This window comes from Seriola dumerili, unplaced genomic scaffold (assembly GCF_002260705.1).
Source record: "Seriola dumerili isolate Sdu_G_001 unplaced genomic scaffold, Sdu_1.0 BDQW01000169.1, whole genome shotgun sequence".
In the NCBI taxonomy this organism is placed as follows: domain Eukaryota; kingdom Metazoa; phylum Chordata; class Actinopteri; order Carangiformes; family Carangidae; genus Seriola; species Seriola dumerili.
The window spans coordinates 1,054,491-1,077,463 of NW_019174424.1; the positions used below are offsets into that span (position 1 = coordinate 1,054,491).

Sequence of the window (22,973 nt, forward strand, 5' to 3'; positions counted from 1 at the left end):
CTAATCAGCCATTGACTGACCTAGAAGGCAGCCATATTGATTTCAGAGGCTAATCAAGGAAAAGCTTAATGACACGGCAATTAAAGTGCTCCACTATGTGAATTACACCTGCGATTAAAAGCTATGAGGAGCTAGTGTAGTAGAAATGATTTAAAGTATGTTTATGGTCAGAGGATATGAGCTGATGAATTTAAGCAGTTTGGTTTGTTCATCTTTTCTTGCATCGTTTCTCTGCAGAGTGGGTCTGCAAAATGTGTTAATGGGAGGAAAAAAACGTTCATACAGTAGTTTTAAAGGAAAATATTCAGCAATACAGAAAATGGCATAAAAAACAGAAAGTTAATATTTACAACTTTAATCTTTATTTCTTTAAAATAAGATAAAGGAAAATTTGTTATTATCAATAATACAAGTACAAAAAATGTATCAGAACACAGAGGAATATACAGGACAGAGCATGACAGTGACAGTTTAGGGAATTATATATTGTTCAAACAGACAAAGACCTTGATATATTATGGGAAATAGAAAAAGTGGGTCGGTCAGTGGAAGAATAGATTTTTTTCCTGAATAGGGAAGGGAAAACGACTGAAAAATGTATACTGTAAATGTAGTTAACTTGGCACCAACAAACCTGCTCTCTTTCCAGTTTCAGCCAACATACGAGCAAACGTTCTCCAATAAATAAGGCACTATGACGGGCCCACAAGCAGGAAAAGTATGCGTTTGTTTGTGTGAATAATCTGAATAAGTGGACCGCGTCTGATGGCATATGTTCACATTTTATTTCGTGCATAAATACTTATTCATCTTAGATCACTCTTAAGATATTTCTATTAATAAACAATGACATTTATTACTGGGAATTTAAAAAGGATGTCAAGGTCCTGACATCCATATTTAACATTACACAAACATAGAACAGTTAAAGCAAAACACAGCTTGTGACAAAAAAGATAAACTCAAACATATGATGTGCTATTTGATAACCTTTTTTTTTTTGTTTAACTACCGGGCGAGAGCTGAATGACTGTATGTGGGTCACATGTTGGCAAAGTGCTGCCCAGCCCCTCTCCAACATGCTGTCACTCACAGATCATGCAGTGATCAAGTGCATCGAAGAATATGACAACTTCGCACACATGCGTTGATACAGCTGTGTGCATAAAGAGAGAAAACTCCGCTTCTGTTACGGCATGAATTCTTATAAACACTGCTAAAAAATATCAAACTTGGAAAAAAAGTAAAAGTTGACAAGATTAACATGTTACTGTTTAAGGCAATTCTGACTGAAACATGTTGGGTGTCAGTCTGTTCCGTTTGGCGGATGCTGAAATTTTGGCACCACACGTAAAAACCAGAGGTTAACTGTAAGATCTGGAAGCAGGTAAAAATCAAGCTGCAGCACATTACGAAGAAGCAAACGTCTCTTCACTCTCTTTGTCAGCATTAGTGAGAGGATAGTGTTTGTTAACGAGGCAATAAACTGACATGAACTGTCCATTAAGCCGCCAAAAAATATTGAAAATAAAGTCTCTGGCAGGCCTTTTTAAGTTTCTATCCCACCTGTGAGATGGGGGCTGGAGTGGAGGGCTGGAGTGGTGGGAAGGCTGTCAATGAAGGTCAAAGTCTCATAGCAAATGAATTACACCCAGCTGAGGTCAACTGCGGCAGGGCAGGCGGCGTCTACATCTCGTGGGCGGTGAGATGATGTTCTGGGATACCATTGGCATGAGCCACCACCGTGTTATTCTCGTTGAGGCGCCTCACGCGGTACATTTCATAGTGGATGCTGCTGGTGATGTCCTTAATGTTCTGCATATGGGTCCTGTAAGAAACATACATATACAGACGCATAAGGAACCAGTAGATGTGTGACAAACGCTCACATTTTACAATCATATTGAATACACCCCTTCACTCAGAAATGTGGTTCTTATTGTCACTTGGATGTTTGAGGTTCACTGTGCAGAATGATGTATGAGCAGAGTTTGACACAGGAAGATTGTTTTCACATTTGTCTGTTTAAGGAGGAAACCCTTAAATCAAGTTTAGCACGAGCAGTGTGAGCAGCAGGATTATGCAACTTGCAGAAGCGCGATGTGGAAAGCTGGAAACTTCCAGTGCAAACGGACTGAGAATGAACTTTACAGTGAGGTAGGAAAGATCTCGTCTCCAGCAGTTAAATCTTGACACAAAAAAGATTTTTTGTGTCTCAATTTGATATTATGTCATAAACCATGCCTACAGGGGATCTTTAAACAGACACTGACACAGTGACATAAGGCTGTATTAACACATACTGATATGCAGAAATTCACTCACCTGATGAGAAGATCCCTTAAATAGGCAAACTCACAGTGGGCTATGTTCTCAACTAATAGAGAGAGAGAGGGGGGAGTTAAAACAGGCAAAAAAAAAAGGACCAAAACAACAGACAGTATGACAGCTGTGAGCTTTGTGACTGGTTGCTGTTGAGTTTCCTGAACAGTCCACTAGGTGTAGTCAGTGATCTCAGTGTGTTGTCCCTGCAGACACAGAGATGCTGTAATGTCCTGTCAGCACTCAGATGCCGTCGACTGCTGCATTTCTCTATTGCTAACTTCATCCACTTAGAGTCACTCTGAGGAGATAAGACTAACTACTCAAAAAAAATCCTGCCAGACACGTGTTTGTGTGCGTCTGCACAGCGCACTCTGCAGGAAATGAAACTTCCTTTATGAGACACTTGATAAGAGGGGTGGTGCCGCCTGTCTAGAGTGGATAACATAATTAAACACTGAAAGATGAATCCTGCAGCACCACTGGCCAACTGAAAAAAAAGAAAAGCCAAACAAAAAAGAACAAAACTGACAAACAACTATTTGTCTACAAATGTTCATATTATTTAACTATCACACTACACCCACGATAAAGTCTCTCCTCCAAAATATCTTATTTTTTACATCAGTATCTACCATGTATCTCTTTGTGAAACATGGCTGAGGATGCATGGGGGCACCAAATAAACAAATCAGGCCTCTTCAGACTGTGTGTGCTGGAGGCCTGAACCAGCTGCATGGCACATGACACCAGTCTGAACACTGAATGAAGCATTGTTTTATTGACTGACTGACTTAGTGAGGGCTTCATCTATCTGTTGTCTTCTCAACAAAAAACACTTCCTGTTGTGTTCCTACCACAATCAAGACACCAGAGACGTGAGGTGCACGTCAAACTTTACTGAAGAACTGACCACAAACCAATCACTGTCAACCTTGTACATTTAGAAGTGTGTTTCATTATCATGACACTTCCAGCCTAGTTAAGTGCAAACTGACAGATTCTGTCCTGAAACTGTCTCCCAAAACAAATTTAAACAGAAGAACAAACCAGGGGAAACGGGACTGAAAGGGGAGGAAAGAAGGGGAGAGAGCTGTACCTTCAATGGTTCCCCACTTGGTCTTCCTACCCAGCAGCCTCCTGCCATTGACCTGGTACTCCTGGTCACTGCCCACCACAGCAAATGGGATCATCTCCTGCTCCATTTAAAGGTCAACAGACAATGGACTCAGATATCAGTCAAGTCAAGTGTATATAAAAATGGGACTGAGTGGATTTAGGGTGACAGTGCTCTGTAGACAGGCATAAATAAGAATGACTGGGTCACAATTCCTGCCATAGAGGCTATACATCTGTTACAGTCAGTCCTTTGAAATAGTCTGCTCACCCTGATCTTCTCATTGATCATTCTGTCCTCTGCATCCTCGTCAAATTCCTTCTGAGGGTACACGTCAATCCCGTTGGCTCGCAACTCTTCCCTGATCTGGTGAGAGCATGTTCAAATGTACACAGAGAATAAACCTTTAGTTTTGAAAGGATACAAAGTAAGACCTTTAATTGCAGGAGTAATTAGACAGTCGTGCTTGATGCAGTCTCAAGAGAAATCAAACAAATGTATCTGAAGCTGCACAATGTACAGATTAATGTCGTATTAACACTAATCTACCTACTAATCGAGTCCAAAAGTTTGGGCATAGTCATTAATCACTGTCTCTATACAAACAAAGCAGGAAACCTCACAAGACAGATGCCTGGTGCATAAACCTGTGCACGCACCAAGTCTACCATGCACACGTGTGTACACACACACACATACATATAAATATATACATACACATACACACACACACCAAGGGGAGTTTAGCCACCTCACTGCTAATGAGAGGAGGAGAAATCCTGAGATCCTTTAAGACGATGCCAGTAAAAACATACAAATGAAAGACTGGAATGTACATGTGGATTTAATGGAGGTAGAAAGGGGAGAAAAACTGAGATAAAAGAATACGGAAATCTATTAAAAAATAAAGAAAAAAAAACAAAGGGTTGACAGATATTACCTTCTTTTTGAAGAAGTCCCTCTCCTCCAGGGTGAGTGTATCTGCCTTGGCAATGACCGGGACAATGTTGACCACTTTACTGAGACGTCTCATGAATTCTACATCAAGAGGCCGCAGACTGAGAGAGATTGGGAAAGCAGACATTAGAAGTAGAAACATGAATGTGTAACACCAAACTCTTCCACCAGAGGGCAGATGTTCCTAACAATTTTCCCAGATGGAAGAACTACTGCAACATATTTACAGTTCCAACTGTTCACCTTCCATCCATGACCTAATCGCACTATAAAGTGTTTGTGAGCAGCTACTTGACGAGACTGAAAGGACTTGTGATCGGTTTGAGGAGCGCAGGACTTTCCTGCAGTTTACTGAGAGCATCTGCATGTGGTTAGAGCAGCATATTCTGGCCTGGCTCACAACAACACTTCGAAAAAGATTGGTCATTGTCAACAACTTGTGCACTGCATGTAAGAGCACACTCAAAAAGACAAAAGTGCTAAATTGATTGCACGCACCCAGACACCCACACAGACTCACTGTCTCTCTCGTCCTTCCTGCCTCTGTCCCATTAGTCCTTTTAAAGGCAAACCCTGAGCAGCTGCTGGCCACACTATGTGACATCTGCAGTGTTGGATCAACATGAAACAGTGCTGATGGGGCACAGAGACAGGGGGCCATTTCACACCGGCCCCCTGCCTGAGTAAAGACAGGCCATGACACAAAAATTAATAGAGGTGCAGCACTTGAATGGCGCTCTGTGATCAACTGTGGGTCTTTATGTGTGTGTGTGTGTGTGTGTGTGTGTGTGTGTGTGTGTGTGTGTGTATGTGCGCGGGCTCAAACAAGGCTGACAGTCCACAGCTGCTTACAACATTTTCCCAAGACCCGCTGCTGTACTCGACTGGAGTTACACAAATGCAAAAGCTATAAAACGCACGGTGAATCTATCAATTGATGGACACATAAGACTGTGTGTACCCTCCCCCTGATTTCTTCTGCTAGTATACCCCAACCCCCTGAGCTGAACAGTGAGGGGCTGAACCAGCAGAGTGTAGAGAGGGAGGGCAGTTTATGCAGTTCAATCAGAGACAGATGTGTGTGTCTGTAAGAGATCCAGGGAGAGAAACTTGGGACACTGTGCTGCTTCAGGGCCTGGCGAGAGCAGCCCATCTTTCCAGTGTGTGTGTGTGTGTGTGTGTGTGTGTGTGTGTGTGTGTGTGTGTACACACTGATGTTCTGGGATATGTTGCATCTTGCTGAGCAGAAATGTGTGGGGACGTGTGTGTTCAATATGAGGGATAAGAAAGCAGAGACACTGCTTCACAGTGAAAAGCTTCAGAATAAACAAAGGAAATCTGTATCAATGTATGATCTGTTTGCACATGCCCAACACACTGTTGGTAACAATAGAAGCTGTTCAAGTTCCAGTTGATGTAATTCTGTTGTACTGTCATATAAGTGAAAGTAAGGTCACGCCAACCCTCGTTATTTAATGACTGAAAAAAGTTACTGTTTGGAAATACTCTTACTCTTGCAGAGCATTAGATGAAAGGACTGATACACAGGTCTGCATGCTAAACATGAATCTACCACCAGCAACTGGCTAACCTAGCTTAGCACAAAGACTGGAAAAAGGGAAAAACAGTTAGCCTTAATCTCGTTTCCTGCACATAACTCTTCAAAAATAGAAAACTGTAATTTTCAAACTTCTTTTTTTACAAATGAAACCAACCTTTAGAGTTGTTTCCAGTCTTTATGTCAAATTTTGTGTTCTTTCTCATCCAAGAGCAACAGAGGGCAGCACCAATATCCTTTTAGTGTTGTTGTGTTGGGGGGGCTGACAAATAAGGAGGGATTAATATTCAGGCTCTCTCTCTCTATGTGCGTTTTCTTTTTTCAATTTAAGTGCACTTGTTTGTGTTGTGTTTCTATATTTAACCATGTTTGTACGTGTTCTTACCAGTGTCCGGTTGGGGGGATGAAATATATGCAGCAGTGAACTCTGGAGTCTGGGATCCTTTTCTTCCTGTTGATGTTGATCTCCTCCTGCAGGTACGCCTCATACTGGTCGTTAATGAACTTCATGATGGGCTGCCAGCTGGACCACAGCGAGGATTGATTGAGGGAATGATGAGGGAGGAGGGGATAGGAAGAGTTGGAGATAAAAGAGGAAAGGCAGAGGCAACATCGAGGTAGAAAAGGAAGACGAGGGGTAGATGGTTAGAAGGAGGAAGAGGGAGGGGCTCAGAGTGAGACAAACAGAGAGAGGAGGAAGATAAGGATATAAAGCCACATAGCAGGAAGAGGAAAAGTAAGACAACAGGAACAGTAAGGAGAAAAGGAGGGGCTTCTGGTTAGACATAATTCATATCTGACAGTTCATATCGTTAATGCAGTGATGGTAAGACTCTAACATACCAGTTCTCATTGTTGATCTGGTCTCCAAAGCCTGGTGTGTCAATGACTGTCAGCTTCATTCTCACTCCCTTCTCCTCAATGTCTGCAGACAAAAACACATCCGAGGTCGGTCAGTGCCAGCACACTGTACACCATCACGCTAAAAACAACCTGTGCACTTTCCATACAACTACTGTTCCAGGTGTTATAGATGTAAATTTATTCAGAAACTGATTCGGGGAGGATTATTTGTGGTAAAAGGACAAAAGAGCTGCCAACTTTAAAACTGTTTGTTTTATAAGGTTATGAATACATTCCACGATAGTTTGAGCACTAATGGCAGTCTGCAATTAAAGAAAATTAGATTTAAAGAAGGGGAGGAAGAAAAGTAGAGTGAAAGAATAATAAGATAAATGTTTGGAATGACTAGACGAGCACTTTACTACGGCTGACGGATGATACCGTCTGTGATAGAGGGAGGGTGTATTTTGGCTGGCAGACCTACAGACATAGACAAACAGAGGAAAAGGAGAGACAGAGAGAAGAATCGAGTGGATCAAAGGAGCCATACCATGACTGATAGACTTGATTTCAATCGTTTTGGGAATCTTCTCCTGGGCTGTAGCCAGCACCGACTTACGGCTGACTTTAGACTTGAACAGTGTGTTCATCAGAGTAGACTTTCCAAGGCCACTCTGTCCTGTAAGCAAAAACCATCAGAGAGGCAGACAGTGAGACAAACACACACACACCTTAATATAAAAAAAAACACTGTCATAATAAACCCAAACACGATTCAGTGATTATTTTCCTCTACAGTTTAAAACTCAGGATGACTCCACACTGAAGCAGTGACACGCTGCAGGCGTCTGTCTGCACAAACACTGCCAGCAAATCCATCAATATGCATGAGCACAACCCAAACACACCATCAAAAAGACAGACTGGACCCAAGGTAAACCTTTTTTTTTGTGCACTGAGTGACCAGACATATAGGAAGTCTTGTGTGTTGTGATGCAATTCAATTCAATACAAGACTCCTGTAGTAATGTTACCTTCAAGAAACTTGGAGTTTAATATTTTGGGTGACAATGTCACAGATAATATACAATATTAATACTAACTTTGTTTATATAGCTCTTTTCTAAACAGTTAGAAACTGTTAAACAGTAAAACAAAGAGTAAGAATGTTGAAATAAATAGATTACAAGAAGAATTTGAAAATATAACACAGAATACAACAGTAAAACAATGAACACACACAAAAATAAAACCAAACAAGGATAAAAACATGAAATACAATTAAATATGCAACATGACAAAGAATGGATTTTATACAGGTAACATTACAAATTTCCAAACATGAGCTCTTCTTATAATTATAATCATTTGCAGATACTTTTCAACTAGATGGTCACATGAATGGTTGCTGTTCAGAGACAGCCCTGTCCAAATGTCTATATGGATGGAACAACCACTTGCCTCTGCATGCGATCACCAATCACAGGTTAATGAAGAGGAGCTTGGTGGGGCCCACTGGGCAGCGGACATTCACAGTTCGGCTTCAGGTTAAATCAACAGCGAGAACTTCACCCGCTCAAACAGTCGCATTCACATTGCAGTCGGCAGCAAGTCAATGCATCAAATACTGAGAGACGACAGCTGCAGATTTTATTGGATGAAATTCATCACCACATGCCAAATTTGGACTGTATCTACTATAAAGCTTTAGCAGCACTCTACAGTGTCCACTCTCTCTGTAACAGCTGTATTTCCCAAAGCGTCTTGGTCCAACATTCTTTCACTAACTACCATCACAACAGTGATGCGGTGCCAAAATCCCACGCTTGCCTCCTGCATGTGGTCATAGGGCAGATTTTGTTTAAAACTGTGACAAGACTAAATTAACAGCAAAGACTGTGATGAAATATCTTCATAATATCATTGATGAAAAAGATCAAAAATGCATTGATTGATGCATTTTCCACTCTCCCTCCTATGGCACCAAATTCTGTCCAACTAGAATTATATAGTTGTATGCCTCCAGCAACCAGTCAAGTTGCAGGAAATACTGTCACTATCTCCACTTCTGTTCCTGAGTTACAGCATTGAATACTGACCAGAAGTGTTTTTGCAGAGCACTATGATGTCACAGAGAAGTTGACCTTTGAGTATTTGTATATTAAAAGTCATCACAGGGGCTTCAACAGGGACTCCAGGGACTCATACCTGCTCCGCTGCTTTGTGATCATACGGCTACACCATTTAAAATCATACAAATTAAATATCTGAAGCATACTCTTAACCATAAAGATACCAACCCATTCATTCAATTTTAAAAAGCATAATTCCTTGCTGCACTCCTCTCCTTTTTTATGTGATGGAATATAATTACACCTGGATGCAAAAACCACATAGAGACTTAATGTGTTCAGTTTTGTTTACCACTGCCTCCACAACTTTGCACAACTCAGTCTCAACCCCTAAGGCTGCTTCTTAAGCGAGCTTTTTTATTTGAGGATGAAACACAGACCAACCGGCGCGACATCACCCAGAGGAGACATGCAGCAGGGAGGTGGCGTGTGTTTTATGGTGGCCCGTCTACTCTGGAGGTGTGTGTTTGTGTGTAATTAGCTCCCGTTTTAAAAAGGTGTGTGATCACAGTGATGAGGGCTCAATGAGAAAGAGTTTTAAGTCCTGCTGTGTTTGGCTGCTTATTAAAATACATTTGAGGCCTCAGTTTTCTAACAAAACTTGATTAGAGAGAAAACAGTATCATAGCTGAATGAGAGATAAACACACAAGATAACAGGTGGATACTTTATGTGAAATGTAGCCTACACTTGATGACAAGGCTCAGAATAAGAAAGTGAATTGATTATTAAAAATTCCCCCTTTTCAGTGTACAGTCAATTATTACATCTGCAGCCCAGTAATGTCAGGTTTTGAGCACATCCCTGAAACAGCTTTTAAGTCATATTTTATCACGGAGACATTCATCCTCACTATTTGAGAAATCCTAGAAATTTAGGAGCAGTAACCATCCACAACCCAGCAACAAGGGACCAACTCCAGCCCTGAGGCAGGGGCTTTAGCCAGGGGCAATGACAGGAATGTTTCTGATACATGCATGTCTCTAGTGTGTGTGAGGGGTCAAGATATTTTCTCTGTCTGAAATCTTTGTCATACACATGAGAACATGTAAAACCCCAATTAGAAACCTGGTTTCATGGTCAAGAAATCAGCAATCTCCAGGAGAAATCTACCTGGGGAAATAAGGTTTCCCCAAAATACATGTATGCAATTGAAGTTTCTCGTTTTCATCAGCCTACTGAAGAAAGCCAAATGTAACCTGGTTACTTTAGCGAGTGTGCACATGCTCTGCTTACCCACAACCATAATGTTGAGCTCAAAACCCTGCTTCATGGCCTTCCTCCTCATCTGCTCCAGAATGGCGTCGATACCCACGTAACTGAAGTCCACCGCGGGGCCACCGGCCTTCTCCCCATACAGGCCACCCACTGCTGGGGACATCATAGCATCGGGCACCACCGCCTCAGACATGGCACTGCCGCTGTAGCTGGAGATCACTTCTGGCCCTGATTTGATAGACAGAGAAGAAGGTTAGAGGACAGCTGCTGAGGTGCACCATGGAGGGATTAAGCGTATGACGAGAATGGGGGTGGAAGAGTAGTGACAGATATATGTCCGATTAGCAATGGCGAGAACGTGAAAAACAAGTAGTTTAGGTAAGATGAGGAAGCAGATGAGAGAGGTGCGTAGCTGAGTACGGTATTGGAAAACATCTGCACAGCAAGAACTCCAAGAATCTGAGTTTCTAAGAACTCATCACTCAAACAAGTTATTGTAAACCAGCGGTCCCCAAACTTTTTTCAGTGGGGGCCACATCAACTTTCCTTTCTGAGATGGGGGGCCGAGGTTAGTCTATAACAGGAAATGATATGGGCCAGGGTGACAACCAGTATTATTGTGGAGATTACAATGATAATTTGTTGTAGCTGCCCTTCGTTTGGCTTTGGCACCACCTGTTGATTTGCAAAAAAAAGTAATAAAAAGTCTTCACATGTGTTTATTTGAAGTACCACAGATACTCCATTTATTTTATAGAAAATAACAACACAAAATGATGGTAATGCCGAGGGGGGCGCCGGTGGGCCGCCGGGCGCAATGCCTGTGCCGGGGGGGCGCCGGCGGGCCACCGGCCCCCCACCCCCCCAAAATGTCACAACGGAAAAGTTTGTCCAAAGTCCACAAGTTTGGTGTCTACGCACTTGGCTCGTCACGCTGAGCAACATATGTCAGCCCCAGCCTTCTGACTCGCTCCCTTCCGAAGGGCCGCCATGGGCGGTCTCTCATATGCTGCCGGGGGACACGGTTAAATTCTGTGTTTTAATAATTTCCAAAACATTTTCTCAAAAGTCCACAAGTTTGGTGTCTACGCACTTGGCTCGTCACGCTGAGCAACATATGTCAGCCCCAGCCTTCTGACTCGCTCCCTTCCGAAGGGCCGCCATGGGTCATCTCTCATATGCTGAGGTGCCACACCATTAAGACTAGTGTGAATGTCACAACGGAAAAGTTTGTCCAAAGTCCACAAGTTTGGTGTCTACGGACTCGGCTCGTCACGCTGAGTAACATATGTCAGCCCCAGCCTTCTGAGTCGCTCCCTTCCGAAGGGCCGCCATGGGCGGTCTCTCATATGCTGCCGGGGGACACGGTTAAATTCTGTGTTTTAATAATTTCCCAAAAATTTTCTCGAAAGTCCACAAATTTGGTGTCTACGGACTCGGCTCGTCACGCTGAGTAACATATGTCAGCCCCAGGCTTCTAAGTCGCTCCCTTCGGAAGGGATGCCTCGTTAAACGTCTCCGAGGCCCGCTTGCTGCGACGAAAAATTTTGTCAAAAGTCCACAAATTGGGTGTCTACGGACTCGGCTCGTCACGCTGAGTAACATATGTCAGCCCCAGCCTTCTGAGTCGCTCCCTTCCGAAGGGCCGCCATGGGTCATCTCTCATATGCTGAGGTGCCACACCAGCGGTCCCCAAACTTTTTTCAGTGGGGGCCACATCAACTTTCCTTTCTGAGATGGGGGGCCGAGGTTAGTCTATAACAGGAAATGATATGGGCCAGGGTGACAACCAGTATTATTGTGGAGATTACAATGATAATTTGTTGTAGCTGCCCTTCGTTTGGCTTTGGCACCACCTGTTGATTTGCAAAAAAAAGTAATAAAAAGTCTTCACATGTGTTTATTTGAAGTACCACAGATACTCCATTTATTTTATAGAAAATAACAACACAAACTGATGGTAATGTTCAAGTAAGAATGAGGTGATGTGATTTTGTAACAGGTACAGTTGAGTTAACAAACGGTAAGTGTTCTGTCTTTACAGGTAGTGAAATAATATTAATACAGAATAGTGGTCAGAATCAGGTAGAACATGTTGCCTATAAAAAGAGCATTACTATAATGACATTTTTTAATATCTATTGCTATTGAAATCAGTAGGCTTACCATATCAGTGTGAGCTGTGGGCTTGCTTCTGACTGGTGAGGAGATCGATGTCAGGTTCCATTCCAGTTACAGCCAGTCTCAGAGACTGATGCAGGTGTTGATCTGTGAGACTTGATCTCGTCGGATTTTTTATCAGCTTCATGTGTGAAAAAGTTTGCTCACAGATATATGTGCTCCCAAAAACTGTGGACATCTTTGTTGCGTGCTTTCTTATGTTGGGGTAGGTCTCATTTGGGAGGGCAGCATAGTACTTGATCAGACTGTTGGGGCTGAATACGTCTTTCAGCACATCACAGGTCTGCAACTCAGCCAGCTCAAATTGAAGAGAAGGCAGGGTGTCGTTAATGTCGGCAGCAAAAGGGTTCTGGAATGTGCGGATTTCTTTAACGTGGACATGAAGCTCACGGAACCGCACACCGAACTCCGCCCTCAGTGTTTCCAGTGCGTCCTTGCACTTCTCGGTTGGGAACGGGACCGCCGGTTTCTCAGCTGAGAGGCTTCGAGTAGCAGGGAGATGGGTGAAGTCTTGTTTTTGCACCTGTCCAATAAGCAGCACTAGTTTAAGCTCAAATACTTTGATGTGGGAATACATGTCAGATTAGTTTTCCCTTGCCTTGGAGCTGCAAGTTGAGGCTGTTTAAAATTTCTGACACATCTGTTAATAAAGGCGAGGTCCCATTTCCATTCTGTGTCGATCAGCTCTGGGACAGTTTTTCCCTTTGTCAGGAGAAAGGCATTGATTTCAGGTATCAGGTCGTAAAAACGCTTCAAAACTCTGCCCCGGCTTAACCAGCGGACTTCAGTGTGGTAAAGCACGTCTCCGTGGGCTGATTCTAGCTCGGAGAGAAAGGCTTGGAACTGCCTGTGTTTAAGTCCGTTTGCTCTGATGAAGTTCATGCAGGACACAACCACCTTCATGACAGATTCCCACCTCAGAACTTTGCAGCTTGACGCTGGCTCGGTCACGATCAAAGTCACGTCAGAATATACCATTGTGTGAGGAGGTGAAGATGAGCCACTATTAACTATAAATAGCTCATAACTATGGTCAATTTTAATTAGAATGCCAACCTTTAAGTACGGATATGTTATGATGTTATGATAGGAAAATGCAATTTAATAAAAATTGGTTGATGTTTAGAGGGATTGTCTGGGATCGTTAAGTGGGCCACTCCAATTGCTTTAGCGGGCCGGATGTGGCCCGCGGGCCGTAGTTTGGGGACCCCTGCTGTAAACCGTCAAGCTGCTTATAAACTTATTAACAACTACGTCATGATCCATGAAATTCACCATGTACACAATAAATAAATAAATAAATAAATAAATAGTCTTGGGAAACTGCTGTTCTTCATTGCTTTGGATGAACCTGCTGGAGGAGGATGGGTACTGATAAATGTGTTTAGTTGTTTTAGCCTGTTTTCTAATCAAACACCACACACACCTTGTAAAAAACACCCTTGGACTTTCAAACAGAGGTGGTGGCTGGTCTCATGCCAGCAGAGACTCTTGACTCAACAGAAAACCCTTAGGAAATACACTCTGTAGTATTACAGTACTTTGCACTTGGCAGGAGGTTATCCCTGGAGTTTGTTTTGCTAATGATTAGCTTAATGTCCTTTTGTGGAATGCCTGCAGATGTGTGTCCAATCATGAGCTAAATATTCAACTTTTAATATGCTCACCAAGGTCTGTACATGCAGAAAATGGCTCCAACAATGCGTTAAGTCAGTGTAGGTGAAGAATTTACAGTGTTTATGTCTGTGTCTGTATGTCCAGTAGTTTAAGTAGCTGCCGCCCCTCACAAGGCCTCCCTTTCCCTCGCTCTCCACGGCGCAGTGGTACTGTCCTGTTACTGCGAGAGTGGAAAAGAGAGAGGCTAATTCTGAAACTTGATACACTCACCCTGCTAGCCTGGCTCTCACTCACACACACACACACACACACACACACACACACACACACACACACACACACACACACACACAGAGTACACACTTGAGTTTGTGCATTTAAACACAGAGGTCGCCGTGGCCTCATACACACTCTGCCTTTCCACCTTATGATCACATAGTTGACCTAGCTGGCACACACAAACGTGAACGAGCGCATATACAGTCAGCCCACACCGGCTGCCAAGAATTCAACAGCCATTGGATTCCAGCTCAGCCACAAATCTTACTCCACAACACTTGTCCTGCCACACGGAAAAGAAATCCAGATTATTAGTTTCCCTTGTAATTCCCCTTGTATGAGGAATTAAATCAGCAGGGAATGGCACCACTGCTGGTGGGAGCTCCACATTCGTCAAACTGGCACTGCATTGATTAATGGATGAGAGTCAGTGAAGAATAACACTCCAGTGGAAACTCAACACTAGTTCATATTCAGCATTGAGTCTTTTATAATGTGCTCCATTGTGTGTTTGTGTGTGTGGCTGTGTGTGTGTGTGTGTGTGTGTGTCATAGAGACCCACCTATGGAAGCAGCTCTCCTGGCCTCCTTCACCACTTCCCCATCCTGTTCCAGCAGTCAGTCAGCAACTTACTGCAACTCACTGCCCTCCACCTCTCCTCTGCACCTCCCGCATTCCCAAACCTCAGCTAGTGTCTTTTTCTCTCAACCTCACCCTTTCCTCCCCTCCACATACTGATTCTCTCCCGTCATCAGTTTCCCCTCTACGCTTCATCTCGCAGTTTTCCCATTGTATCTCCTGTTCAACTCCCCATTATCTTTTCCTCCTCTCTACCGCTCTCATCTGGCTTTTATCTTGAATATTACATTGGTTGTCCCTTTTACAAAGTCCCTCCTTTTGTTACCTTTATCTCACCTCACACAACTCTTGTTCTTTTATCCTCTGGTTGCTACTGTTCATGTCAATCCTTCTCTCTCGCTGCTTAACCAGTGCTTCTGTGACGTATGAGCTGTAAACAGAGATGTTGGCCAGGGGCAAGCACACGTTGACAAGCGACTGCAACAATGGTGCTTCACCTAAGGCAGGATACCATCAAAGCTAATAGACAGTAAGTGAATAAAGTTAATGGTCAACACTTGAGATACAGTGTCAGCCTCTGTTCTCAAATATCACCCAACAGCAGCTACGCCTGCAAAACACCAAAAAAACAAAAAACAAACAATCCTCCTCCTCTTTTAATACACTAAATAACCTGAGCAAACTGAATGTTCAAAATGTCAGACATCTTTTTAGAGCTGAAACGATTACATTATTAATGGATTGGGTGATTGACAGAAAAAGAACAACATAATGAAGTGTGCTCTTGAGAGTTTTTGACTCTGAGGATCTGGTCCCTCACCTCTGGTCAGTAGTTCAGTTTTTTGAAAGCTTTATGTGTACAAACCGTCACAGTATCTGTATTTGATATGAGGTCTTGTCCTCAAACAAGAGTCTCATTTCCTTCTTTGAGAACAGGGTACTGAGAACAATGCTGCCCACATCTATTGTATTAACAAGCTGTCTGTTCTGTGTAACAAATAGTAAACACACACTATTCTCCTAGTGTGGCTGGAAAAATACTGAAGCCACCAAAAGACAGTGTAGTGAAGTTGTCTCCTGCATCTTAACTAGCTGGTTTCCCAGACAGAAGTGAGCAAGCTTCAGAGAATCATTAACTGTCATTCATGAATACACAACGACACCGCCCATCTGCACAAGTCAAAGTAGTGTCAAACACTGTAAACTACTTGGCAAACACACAAAGTCCTGGACCACTACTGTGGGAAACCCAGATCTATCCCACAATGAAAATAAATCACTTTCTTTACAGGTAGTAAAGTGTTCGAGTCCTGTGTCATCAAAATAAGTAAACTACAAAGACCACAGTGCAGCAATGTTAATGCAAGAATGTCAAGCTGTGAGTGAAGCGCACCGTGTCAGTTCAGTTTTGAGAGTGAATAAAACCAGACTGGTGAAGGACTCAGAAGTAGCCTATTATTGAACATCTGGATACACAGACCATTTATCAGACAGGGGTATTCAGTGCCCCCTGTTCCTCCATGATGTCCTGCCAAACAGGTGTTTACTGACCAGTCGGAGCACGACCCTATAACTGTTAAAAAAAAAGAAAAAAAAAACCACATGAAAAATGTCGGGCCCTGGTGGCTTACCAGCAAGTGGACATTATCCCAACCCTATCAAACACAGGCCAGTCAAAACACCAGCCTGACTGAAAAATCACAGGTTCATGCCAGGTTAAATAGGGATGTAACAAACCACCATCAGCAGGAACACCAGGTATTTGAATATGTTTGGTGGATGCTCTCATTCAAAATGATGTGGTTTTGTTTAAACACTTTGGCAATGAGTTAAATGAGCCTCTCTCAGCTGCAAGTGAGCACTACACACAATTTCTCACGAATCAAAAACATCTACTGGCATCCCCTTCAGCTCTACAAGGTTTTCCCCTGTATCAGGTCCAGTTATGGGATGGCACTGATAATGTGTTTCCTTTGAGTCTGTAAGAAAGCAAAATTAATTTTAGAAATTGGAAAGCAGAGAATGACTCATTGGACTTGCTGTGATCCTGTTTTCAATTATAGGCCTTGAGGAATATTTTTTTTTTTTGCTGCTTCCAGCAGCATCAGATTACTTTTTTGTAAATACGGCCTCCAAATACCACAAAACATTTTGGAAATGAGAGCAGGGAGGAAAAAGAAGCATGAAGTCAATGTAAAAAGAAATGATGTAGTCATGAAAAGGTGGAGGAAGGCAGGAGTGAGAGATAATGGAGGGAAGCAAAAAGGAAGAGGACCATGAGGGAGTGGGAGGTAAAAAAAAAAGATAAAAGGTCAAAACAAGGAAGACAGAGGAAGGAGTATAGAATGGAGGAGGAGGGAGGAAAAAGGAAAAAAAAAAGCTTTGAGGAGAGTAGAGTTTGTGATTTATTCCACTTTTGTGCCTGGGGCATTCCTCACTAACTACACACAGGCCTACAAACAGGGATGTAAATACAGTTGCAACCAGCTAAACATGTCCCTGTCTGTTGCATGTCTTTTTAAAAAAAAAAAAAAAAAAAGGCACAGAAAATGCCCAGAACTGTGAAGAACACTGACTGTGTCGTCTATGTTTAGTGGAGATGTGGTCAGAACCACCGAGCCATGCCGCAGCTGCCCAGGGTGTTGATCTTGACAGCGTGGCGAGCAGGTCAGGGGTCATGTTCCCAAGTTTAGGTTGGAAAAGAGCTGTGCTGAGATTAGTCACCCTCATGACAAACCAGTGGTTTGACCCTCTGTACAAAACTGTCTTGAATCACAGGAGAGGAATCCAGAAGAAGTGTGCTTCTTATCTAGAAGTGAGTCACTCACTGAATTCTTAAAACACTGATTCCACAAATGATTTCCCTTTAGACACTTTAAGGACTGTGTAATACACTATGTAGAAAGTATCAAGTATTTTCAACAATTTAAATGAGTCATGTTATGTATTATGTTTTCTTGATTTTGCTTCTTATTATACAGATTTAAACCAGTACAGTACTCTGCTTGAAGGAAAATGTCATTTTTAAGTGTTTACATATCATTGTTTAAAAGGATGAGGCATCAGGATGAGCCAAACTATTTTTTATGCCCATTAATAGGAATAGACTACATTTATTATTTCTTGTCATGATACAGAACTTCCAACCATAATCATTCAACTACCATGCCAGATTTCTCCAAAAGTGAGAATACATCCTGAAATACAAGATAATAAACAGGTGAAAGTGACACTGGCCATGCAGGACAAAGAGATGCATCAACTAAACAAAGTTTTCCATATCTAAACAGATACTATAGCGTGATATATACTCACTAGCTATGGGTATACCCGTATAATCTAATGAAATCTAATGCAATCCAGTACAACAGCTCAGCCATAAATTCTACCTTTACAAAGCTCGTAATGTTCAGTTTTGATTGACGCTTTTAGAGACTTATTGTTTCAACTATGTTTATTATTGACATTATATTGAGATTTGTTTGTAATGTTTCACCCCCTGCACTAACAAACATGAGAGGGAAAGAATATTAAAAGCACTTTTCAATATAATGCAGTGAAGTACAAAAACACTACTAACTAAAACCTCAGTATGAAAACACATAGTTGCATTAAACACATCTCTGACACTGCCAACAAAAACTGATCTTCCAAAATGCAGAATTTGTGGCAGATCTGTTGCATTGGAATCCATTAATTTGTATCAGTGTAGCTAACAAAGTGGCCAAGAGAGTAAATAGATACCGGAATAAAGCATTCAGATTACCGTGCTATTTCCTTTTGCATATCACTTAGCCCTAATTATAATGTTTTCAATTAGCAAAAAGGTAAATATGAATTGTAGTTTATATCCACCAACATTGGGAGCCCTGATATATAACTAGAACATGTACTCTTTGTGCAAAAATAATGTCATCTTAAAGCAGGCCCTCTTTTTGTGTCAGGGCATTCAAAGCGCAATCTTTTTAAAAAATTAAGTACAGTACATTTGAGGGAACGTAAGTATCCACCGCCACGCACAATCCCTCCTAGTGGGGAGGCAGCTTGAACTCAAGTATTTTAGAGTCAAGTCGTTTCACTGCTTGTGTGGAGCTCCATGTCAAACACACATTAGTGGACTAATCCATTAAATGGGCTGTTTGCATCTTTGCTCTGGTCTAAAATCTTTTTATGGGCCCTCTTTAAAAACATCTGCTCTTTTTGTCCTTTATTTACATTCCCAGACAGGACAAAGGAGGTTTCCAGTCGAGTCTCGTCTTAACATGACTACATTTATTCTGATCGTGACCCAGATGCTTCTCCTGAAGTGTGTAGGCTGCTGCAAAGCTTATTCACTCTGATAAAAATCAAAAACGGTTCTGGGAGGCCTTTACAATCATTCTCCAGCTTGTTTTTTTTTTTTTTTTTTTAAACTGTTGATTTCCCACAAGAGGAAGAGATGGTACAAACACAACTGAGAAACTTGTGTAGAGAGAATGAAGCGCATGTTGCCATTAAATTACTTTGAACTAGGGTTCCAAGCAGCCCTCCAGCACAGACTCAATTAGATACCCCAGACCACATGGGCTTGTGATAGACCCAGGGGACGGACATAAACACGTGTGTACACACACACACACACTTTTTCCCACCCTCTGACAGTGAATCCCTTAATAAAAGGGGGAAATTGGAGTGGTGGCAGTGCAAACATGGTCTGTTGTGTTATTAAAGTCACAGTGTTTGTGCAGCAAGGCCCAGTTCCCAGAGTCCTCATCATTCAGCTCCCTGGAGAAATGTGCCCTTTCACCCCTGCAGGGTCCAACTCGCTCATCATGTCACCTGGCATCGTACAGTCTGTGTGTGTGTGTGTGTGTGTGTGTGTGCGCATCGGTCTGTGTGTCACATATGCGCATGATTTCTTCTACTCATTAGCTGTGTGTATGTCATACATGTTGCATGTATGAGAACTACTCGTCACCTCTCCAGACCCACAGACCAGTCCTTGTCCATCTCTAACATTCTAGGCCCAAGTTGTATCCATGTCAGTGCAAGCAGCTTCAGCAGCTAGTGTTACTTTGCAGACAGTTGAGAAATGTTTGTAAATTGCAGTAATGACAGTAGAAGCCCACAGGTTTGTCTAGACTGCCAGAGGAATGTGTTCAGTCTCCACACTGTGGTGGTGCACAAGAGAGCTGTTGTCTTTCTAGGTTCTTCAACTTCCTCTGACAATATGCAACTCACACAAAAAAAAAGGTAGCATTAAGTGCAACAATGTACTTTTTTACAAAGTTTAACCCATATATTATGAAAAAAGAGCAATTAACCTTATGGACTAACTAACCAATCCAAGGCTCATTTATTCAATTTCTAGCTGAACATCTACAATTAAGGAATCCAATTCTACCACAGTGCAACATTTTTCACATAAGTGTGCAATTGACTTGATTTTAAACCTCACCAAACAATATTCTAGCCCAAAGCAACTAAACATTAACCCTTAAGTGTGTTGACACAACAGCTAAATGAATCAGGAAGTTGCCCATTTACTGAGGCTCTTTGCAAAGCGGCTTAATAATAATTTAGCTAGCTATTATCTGCTAGCTGCTCCCTGACAGGAGTTGTTAAAGTCATTAGCCCGGTGGTGGTAGCTAACCAGTGTAGTTCTTTATCTTAGTGCGGGGGTCAAAGTGTATCAGTGAAACGGTTGGCTGACAGCGGGCGTGGGTCCACAGGGCCAGGGGGCTCAGGAATCTGACCTCTGTCCTCACAAATGCCTCACCTCAGGGACACCAGCCAGAAGATGTCAAACGCATATAAAAGATTTTCACATGCAGTTGTACGTTGTCATGCAGCGGTTTCATAAAGACATATCACTAATAATCCCTTTATATGGATGAATATCAGTATATTTAAACAAATACTGTTCATCTAGAAATATTTCCAGATCCCATAACAGTCGAGGACTCATGGCAGGTTGTAGTTAGAAGTTTTAGAAAAACACATCCCAGATATTTAAATGACTCATAGAGAGGAAAAGACACACTGTTGTTACTAAAGTCAGTGTGACATAAATAGCTCTCCACACTGTGCCGAAAAAGAAAAGGTATACTTGAATGTTTGGTTTAATTAATTAAAAAGGTGCATGGCATCTTTTCAGATCAGGATGTTAACTCATTCAAAGAGGCCAGCTTTCTTTCAGTGTTAAGATTGGAAAGGCTTGAGGTCTCCAAGGCCACTAATAAAATATTTCACTGTATGTGTGAAGGTGCACAAAAACACACGTCCATCATTCTATCAACAACATAACCAGCAGGAGTCCTAAGGCTCTCTGACACACTCCACAATCTGTGTGTGTGTGTGTGTGTGTGCTGTGGTGTGGTATGTGTATGTGTATGTGTATGTGTATATTGTGTGTGTGTGTGTGTGTGTGTGTGTGTGTGTGTTGTGTGTGTGTGAGATATAAAGCCTGTCACTCTGGTCCTCTCCAGGCCTCAGGAGCAGTATTTATGGACTGTGACTGACCCACATACAAAGCTGGAGAGTAGAATAGCACACAGTAACATAAAAAGATCTCACTAATAACTATTCTAATTTGATAGGTTCCAGTAGGTGCACTGTGTGATTGTTTTTTTTTTGTTTTTTTTTTAAATTTCAGTTCTTATTTTCTACCATTTGTCCACATGAAATGCAAATCTTCACACAGATGTAATTTTTGACACTGTGTACACTATCCTCTCCAATTTGGAATTACACATAAACAGTTACATCAGAGTATGTCCTGGTTTACATTTGATCTGTATTTGACAGATGAGGGGCAGTAAACATTCTCATTTTGTTTTTCCTGAATGTCTCAGGACAACTGAATGAAAACATTTTTTCTCTAAACATAACTTCTTAACCTGAAACTTTACAACCCCCACAAAATGCATGCACACATGCAAACTATCTGTTTGAGAATGTACAGCATGTCAACTTACAGATATGAAACCTTATCAATTTTACATTTCACAGCTCCAGTTACATTCGTGAAATATTTTGCATTTCAAAGTTATGATTCTGAATTCCATAACAGATACATAATCTTACAGCACTGACTTATTTGCTGACTCACAACATGCACAGACACACAAAGACGCACAAGATACAGAAGGTAACGATGACCTTTTCAGAGTCCCATCAAACACTGGTGAAAGGCCACTGTCTGTTCTCGCTTGGCATTGCACAGGGGCCACAACAGAGCTCCTTTCAACAGCTTCCTCTGTGTAAAAGTGTGTGTCTGTGTGTGTGTGTGTGTGTGTGTGTGTGTGTGTGTGTGTGTATGCTGGTGAGGCAAACCAGAGGCTGGTGACTCTCTGAAAAGGTGAAGGGTGGTTGCTGTTTTCCATCGGGTTGATATTGTCAGAGAGCTATGCCTTGTGTTCCCCAGGTCAACCCTAGACAACAAAGCCTGGATAATACAATGCTCAGGGCTCAGCTTTCCAGCTGCTGCCACATTGCAAGTTCACCAAGAATTCACGCTCTCACCACTTAAACACAGACTGACTGATCAGAAAAGCAGAGATGAAAGAATAAACATGAAAGAGAAACTGAAGCTGGACAGGGTCATCAAAATGGCTCAAACTGAACAAAAAAAGAAAGAATACCCTTTGATTTTGGTCAAAATCTGATACCTAGCATTTCCCAGTGGAAAGGAATAAAGACTACTTTCCACCGATTACCATTAGCTATGTGGATTCCTTTACTTTCCAAAGCAGACACTAAACTGAAAGATTCGCTTCCGCACTTTCTGAAGTCTACCAACCACATGTGTGGAGCTAACCTTTCACGTTGCTACACACACACACACACACACACACACACACACACACACACACACACACCTGAGTGCTTGCTGCTGGTCTAGTAATGACAGAACGTGTCCAGTGTGTGGACAATATCAGGAGGGGGGGGGGCATGAAGAAGACAAAATGTGACGTTAAACAGTGTAGGAGCTGAAACACAATTGTACATCCCTCTGTATGTGTGTTTATGTGTGTTATGCAAAGACAGATTGATTACAAAGCTTGCAGCTTACAGAGCAGACACAAACACACGAACAACATTTAGGGGATGAAAAACAAAGGAAATGCAAAACTTTAACAATGGTAATTACGCACAAGCAAGCAAGCACACACACACACACACACACACA

General features: G+C 42.1%; 1 protein-coding gene across 6 annotated transcripts in view; it reads right to left on the minus strand.

Moving 5' to 3' along the window:
- Positions 1-339: 339 nt before the first annotated feature.
- LOC111227068 (septin-9-like) overlaps positions 340-22,973 on the minus strand; it is an 81,156-nt gene continuing 58,522 nt past the window's right edge. For 5 of the 6 annotated variants that reach the window (XM_022752447.1, XM_022752449.1, XM_022752448.1 and 2 more), the window contains 9 exons: positions 10,166-10,375; positions 7,348-7,476; positions 6,798-6,879; positions 6,340-6,477; positions 4,380-4,497; positions 3,710-3,805; positions 3,422-3,518; positions 2,326-2,377; positions 340-1,828 (listed from right to left, as the gene is read on the minus strand). In XM_022752447.1, coding sequence (XP_022608168.1) covers positions 1,687-1,828; positions 2,326-2,377; positions 3,422-3,518; positions 3,710-3,805; positions 4,380-4,497; positions 6,340-6,477; positions 6,798-6,879; positions 7,348-7,476; positions 10,166-10,375 — 1,064 coding nt within the window. In that variant the 3' untranslated portion in view covers positions 340-1,686. Of the gene's footprint in view, positions 1,829-2,325; positions 2,378-3,421; positions 3,519-3,709; positions 3,806-4,379; positions 4,498-6,339; positions 6,478-6,797; positions 6,880-7,347; positions 7,477-10,165; positions 10,376-14,786; positions 14,823-22,973 lie in introns of those variants that run through there. The other variant, XM_022752453.1, reaches the window with a different exon arrangement.